Source organism: Phodopus roborovskii, unplaced genomic scaffold (genome assembly GCF_943737965.1).
Source record: "Phodopus roborovskii unplaced genomic scaffold, PHOROB, whole genome shotgun sequence".
Taxonomy (NCBI): Eukaryota; Metazoa; Chordata; class Mammalia; order Rodentia; family Cricetidae; genus Phodopus; species Phodopus roborovskii.
Window position 1 is genome coordinate 2,778,266 of NW_026125295.1, and position 6,000 is coordinate 2,784,265.

At 51.0% G+C, this 6,000-nt stretch overlaps 1 protein-coding gene across 2 annotated transcripts in view; it reads right to left on the reverse strand.

Annotated features, from left to right (window-relative positions):
• Nucleotides 1–3,946, reverse strand: part of Fbxl2 (F-box and leucine rich repeat protein 2) — a 39,256-nt gene extending 35,310 nt beyond the window's left edge. Inside the window, exon 1 of one of the 2 annotated variants that reach the window (XM_051201847.1) lies at nucleotides 3,823–3,946. In XM_051201847.1, the coding sequence (XP_051057804.1) occupies nucleotides 3,823–3,825 (3 nt within the window). In that variant the 5' untranslated portion in view covers nucleotides 3,826–3,946. The remainder of the gene's footprint in view (nucleotides 1–3,822) is intronic. The other variant, XM_051201854.1, reaches the window with a different exon arrangement.
• Between the last annotated feature and the right edge of the window lie 2,054 nt (nucleotides 3,947–6,000).

A 6,000-nucleotide genomic window follows, 5' to 3' on the forward strand; every position in this document is an offset into this window, starting at 1 on the left:
CTCTGTGAGTTCAAGGCCAGCCTGGTCTACTCCTACCCAAACAATAAAAACTTCAAAACTCAACTACCTATTAACTCCAGTTCCAGGGGACCCAGCGCCCTCTTCTGGCCTTCTCGTGCATCCGGGCTCATGTCCACATACCCACACAGAGACACACAGACGCGAACAACACATTTCAAAACAACAAACAAATAAACCAAACAGCCTGTGCCTGAGGCGATCACAGGTCTCAGCGGGGAATCACTGTGACTGTTCTAATTGGGGACGGTGTGTCCACCAGATCCCCCTTCCAAACATGTCTGTTTATGCCACAGATGCTGGCAGCTTCAGTCAGAGAGGCTTATTCTTACTGTCGGCAGTGGGCAGACTGCCGACAATCACCGACTGCTGAAAGATGAGCCCTAGAAGGATAGTGATGTCATCCCTTCCAGTGCTCAAGGAACATAGTGGACAATGGCGGTGGATGGAGAGGAGCAGCTGGAGGGGGGCAGAGCGCTGTCTTCTAAACACCAAAAGGAGCGCGCGCACTGCAGAGCCTTCGGCAGCTGTGACTGTCTATACACATCCTGCAGAATGCGGCCGTCAACACGCCACACGCCATCGCAAGAGCCTGGAGCAAACCATGGCCCTTTTTACACACACAGTATGCAAGTAAATGTAAACAAAACCAGGACTAATTCTGCAAGCTGACATCAGTCAGTATTAAAAGACGGTTTGTCAGGGAGAGAGAGAAAGGAGGGGAAGAGATTGGTCTTCCACTGGCTTGGTTGGCGAGACACTGAAGTTCTCTCTCTTAATCTTTGGACTTATCTGTTTTACACGAGTACTTGGCCTGCATGTGTGTATGTGCAGCATGTACATGCCTGGTTCCTGCAGCGGTCAAAGGGTGGGTGCTGGGAACTGAACTCAGGTCCTCTCCAAGAACAACAAGTGCTCCTAACCACTAGGCAATCCCTCCAGCCCCCAAACATGGAAAGATTTACTTTTATTTATTTTGTGTGTATGTGTATAAGTTGCATGAATGTCACATGCGTACATTCTGGCCTGGGAGGCCAGAAGGACAGCAGATCCCCCTGGAGTTACAGGGAGTTGTGAGCTGCCATGCAGGCACTGGGAACCTAACCTGGATCCTTTGCAATTATCCCACCCCCCCTTATCTTATTATTTTATGTACACGGGTGTTTTGCCAGCATGTATGTCTATGTACCATTTGCATGCCTGGCGCCTGCAGAGACCAGAAGAGGGTGTCAGGTCCCTGAAAACTGGAGTTACAGGCAGCTGTGAGCAGCCACATGGGTGCTGGGAATTGAACCTGGGTCCGCTGAGCCTTCTCTGCAGCCCCTTCTGAGATTCTTAGTGTAGCACAGTTTGGAAGGCCTTGGTGCGAAGGTTAAGATCATAGGCTTTGGAGAACATTGAGTGAGGTTAAATCCTTACTTGGCTACTGACCAACTACTGTGGGACTAGGCAAAGGCTTAATCTAAGTCTACTAAATATGCATAGGGTTGCCAGTCTCATGGGGACGGTGGAGGGGTGCAGGAAGTCAGTGGGATCAGCCCAGAACTCAGGCTCCAGGGAAGGAAGCTGCTAGAATGAAATTATTCTAACCCTCAACATTGGGAGCAGGAATCCAGACAACTACTTTTTATCATCATGAGCACAGAGCTCTCATCCTATAGGGGCTCTGTCCCAATCAGCACCTCCCCTGGTGCTGTGGGGAGTGTGGGTATCATCACCAACCTCCCTGGTGTTGTCCATACTGCAGGTCTTGTGCATGCCAGGTGAGTACTCTCCCACTGAGCTACCCTCCAAGCCCCTTTCGAGAAAAGATCACAACAAACTACAGAGTTGGCCTTGGATTTACAATCTCTCTACGGTAGCCTGTGTTAGATGCACAGGAGCCGGCAATCCCAGCACATACAACTTAAAAGATACATTTACTGGTGAATTAAACAACAACAAAACTGGCACCAAAGCCAAGATCTCTGGCAGTGTTCCTGACGAGCTGACATCAAACCCGCTGCTGGAGGGAGGTCCCACACGGCAGCCGCAGGAGAGAACCCAGAACAGTAAAAGGAGACCGGCAGAGAAAGAGTGCGCGCGAGGCTGAAGAAAGGAGAGCAAGGGGAAGAAACCAACATTTTAAACACTGCGCTTTCATCCTGAGTGGTGGAAGGCGTTGTGTAAATCACCAGTTCTGCCAGGCACAGGCAGCAGACGCCAAGTCCTGGACACAAACTGAGGTGCCGGGACGAACTCCCAGAGCGGTCCTAGGCGGAAGTGTGACCGTAGCCTTGCGCCCCTGCCTGCGCCTGCTAATCCCTTCTCATTCAGCTTTACCACGGGGAAGAATGCAGAGCCAGGAGAGCCTGAGGCCTGCCCACTCTGCTCCTCAGCTTGTAAGCCAAGGCTGGGTGGGACAAGACTCCGATCCCTCCCGACCACGGCTCAGAACCAATGCATGCAAACATCCACGGTGTCTCTTCAGGGAAACACAGAACGCTTTCCAGTGCAACCCACTTGTGTGCAGTGTCTTTAACCTCAGCCAGGAGGAGACCGAGGGTGAGAGACACTAAAGATCCCCTAGAGCTCCAGGTTCAGTGGGAGAACCTGTCAAAAAGTGAGGTGGACAGGAATGGAGGAAGACATCCAGTCACTGAGCTCCATACTTCACATGACGCCTACACACACGCATCTGGATGTGCATGTGCACACACACATGCACGCAAGCAGGCTCATGCACACACACACACACACCCATACACACACACAAACACACACCAAGCAAATGTCCATGTAACTGTTCATGGTAAACACATTTTTAAACATTTTATTACTTATGTGGAGAACATGCCCTGTACAGATCGGAGCGCAATTCACGGGACCCTCTGCTCCCACCACATGGGTCAGGGGTATGGAACTCAGGTTGTCAGGATTGGCAACAAAGTACGTTTACCCACTGAGCCATCTCATCAGCCCTCTAGATATGTATTTCTTAAAATTAGGCACATCTATATTAACCAACCCTCAAATATCCTATTCCCAGGGTGTGTCACGAACCAGGGAACCCATTTCTTTTGTATAGAGGCCTCTCAAGAAATCACACCTGGATCTTGTCCATTCGAGCCAGCCCACAGGCCCAAGTCAGTTGTGGCTTTAAACAAGAAGTTAATGGAGGCCAGGTGGAATGCCCACAGCCTTCCAAGTTTATTGAGCAAAGCTAACGGCTTAAGGTGTTTACAAGGTACTAATGACAGATTCATTAAATCCCACAGAGGGTGCAGCACTCAGAAGGAAAAATAAAAGTCCAGTTCAATGTCCCCCATTGTTAAGTGGGGGTAAGGGTCTCTCCGGAGCCACCCACTACATCCCCTCGTGCTAGGAGCCCCGTCAGGACGCTGAACTTGAAACAGATGTGTGGCACAGTGTTGACATCATTGCATAAAAGCAGCGTGCAGTACGCAGGCTGGAGAGTGTGACTGTGGGTATCTGTGTAACCACACCCTCTGGTGGCTTCCCGGGCCGAACAGCGTCACGGCGGCGGGGTGGTGCACCGAGTGCACGTCCCGGGTGTGTGATCCAGACACGGAGCATCGGAGAGCACAGCGTCCCGGTGCCCCGGCATCCAGGACCCGGGGACCTGGGGTTTCCTTCTTCAGGACCGATGCGATCAGCCTAGCCCTGCCCTGCCCGGCCTCACCCGGCCCTGCCCTGCCCTGCTCAGCCCGGCCCCGCCCCGCCCAGCAGGCCTTGGCTCCCCTCTGCACCCTCCCTAGGCGCCCAGCATCTCCGCTGCCCCGCGAGCGCGGGCCCCAGACTCACCATGGCCGCGAGCGCGCCCACAGCCCGGAGTCACACGGCGCCGGCGACGCCCGTTGTCCTGGTGACGCCAGCCCGGCGCCCCGCCCCGGCCTCAAGGTGGGCTCGGAGGCGGCCATTGGCCCGCATCCGCCACGTGATCTGTAGGCGCGCCCTTCGGTCCGCCCTCCCCTCCTGGCCCCACGCAGCCTGCCTACCTTGGGGCTCCACACCTGGTCCTTTCCCATCACCACAGCATCACCTTGACGCCCTCGCAGCCGACAGGTGGCACAGCCACGCACTGTTCAGAGCAAGACACCTTTGTGGGTTCTCTTTATTAAAACAAACACGCTACAACCAAACCCCAAATAGTTGGAGTGGGGATGTGACTTAGTTGATAGACTGCTTGCTTAGAGGGCAGGAAGTCCAGAGTTCCACCACCAGCACTGCATAAACCCAGCGAGATGGTGCACACCTGTACACACGGATGGAGGCTGGAGGATCAGAAATCCAAGGTCATCCCTAGCTACATAGAGAGTTCCAGGTCAGCCTGAGATACAGGAGACCTTGTCTTGGGGGGGAAAAAAAACCAAACCCCAATTACCTGAGACAGCACTTGATTGTTGAGGCCGTCTTAAAATGACCAATGAATAAAACCACAGTAAATCCCAACACCGGAAATGGTCGCGACTGCTACTCTAACCTGTTTGCTTGCATCCTTCCAATCAAATATAGTGAAGCATGCATCCGTTCTATAAGCTACTTTTTTCTATTAAAAATGACTATCAGCAAGCAGTGGTGGCCCACACCTTTAATCCCAGCTCTAGAGAGGCAGAGGCAGGCAGATCTGTGAGTTGGAAGCCAGCCTGGTCTACAGAGCGAGTTCCAGGACAGCCAGGGCTGCACAGAGAAACCCTGTCTCAGAACAAAAGAAGAATATCTTTAAACTGGTGTGCAGTGGCTTAGGTGGCATACTAAATACTTGGAAGATGGAGTCAGGAGGATCAATACAGAGAAACACCCCCCCCCATCTCAAACACAAACACATTCATATGTGTAATCTCTGTAGGACCCTTACTGATGTTGCTTAATAGGCATAGCTTCTAATTTAGTAAATCTGACGACAGTGTGTTAGATGCTTTCAATGTGGTTGATTGTGAGCCTAACCTTTAACAGCTGAGCCACCCCCCCAGCCCTTTAATGTGGTTGAATAAAATTTAGATATTCCCAGATGCAGCCCATCAACCTGATGGAGAAGAAACATTTGGTTTGAGGTTGTGGCTCAGCTGGTAGAGCGCTTACCCAACATGCAGGAAACCTGGTTCTGACCCACAGTGCTGCATGAACATTTTATGGTGGGCATGCACACTAAACTGAAGGGTGAGAAGTTCGAGGGCACCCTGTTGCTATGTAGTAAGTCTGGAGTCAGTCTGGGCTCCATGAGAGCTCGTCTCAAAAATAAATAGATAAAACAAAATGCAATCAAACATGCCATCTCCCTTGGGATGTCCGATAGAGTTCCTACTGTTCCCTGGTTGCTCCGAACAAATTGTCCTTGGTGTCCTTCTTTTCCTTTGACCTCACTTTCCATCTATTAACAAACATTCTCAAGTCTATCTGGCCTGGCAGCTCATGCCTTTAATTCCAGCAGGTGGGAGGCACAGACCAGAGGATCTCTGAGTTTGAAGCCAGCCTGGTCTTAGAGTTCCAGAACAACTAGAGCTACATAGAGAAACTGTCTCAAAAAACAAACAACAAAAACACGTCCTCAGGGGCTAGCAAGATGGCTCAGGCAGTAAGGCACTTACTGAACAAGCATGAAGACACGAGTTTGACCCCTAGATCAGATGTTTAAAAGAAAAAAGTCGCAGAGGCCTGTGTTTGTAATCCCAGTGACGTGAAATTCCCAGAGCTTGCTGGCCGCTTGGAAACGCCGTATGAGACCCTGTCTGGAAATCAAGGTGAACAGTGTCCAAGGATGTCCTCTTGCCTTCACATGCATCTACACACATGTGTGCAAACAAACACACATACCACACAAACATACCCACTATAGACACAACTGTAGATATAGTGTGTCTATATGATCTGTATCTTGAAAAATCTACTTTCTCAGACTTACTTTCTTACAGGCACTCTTGCCTAAATTTGCTTCTGTGCTATACTTTGAGCATCTATGTCCAAAACTCATGTTCTGACTTA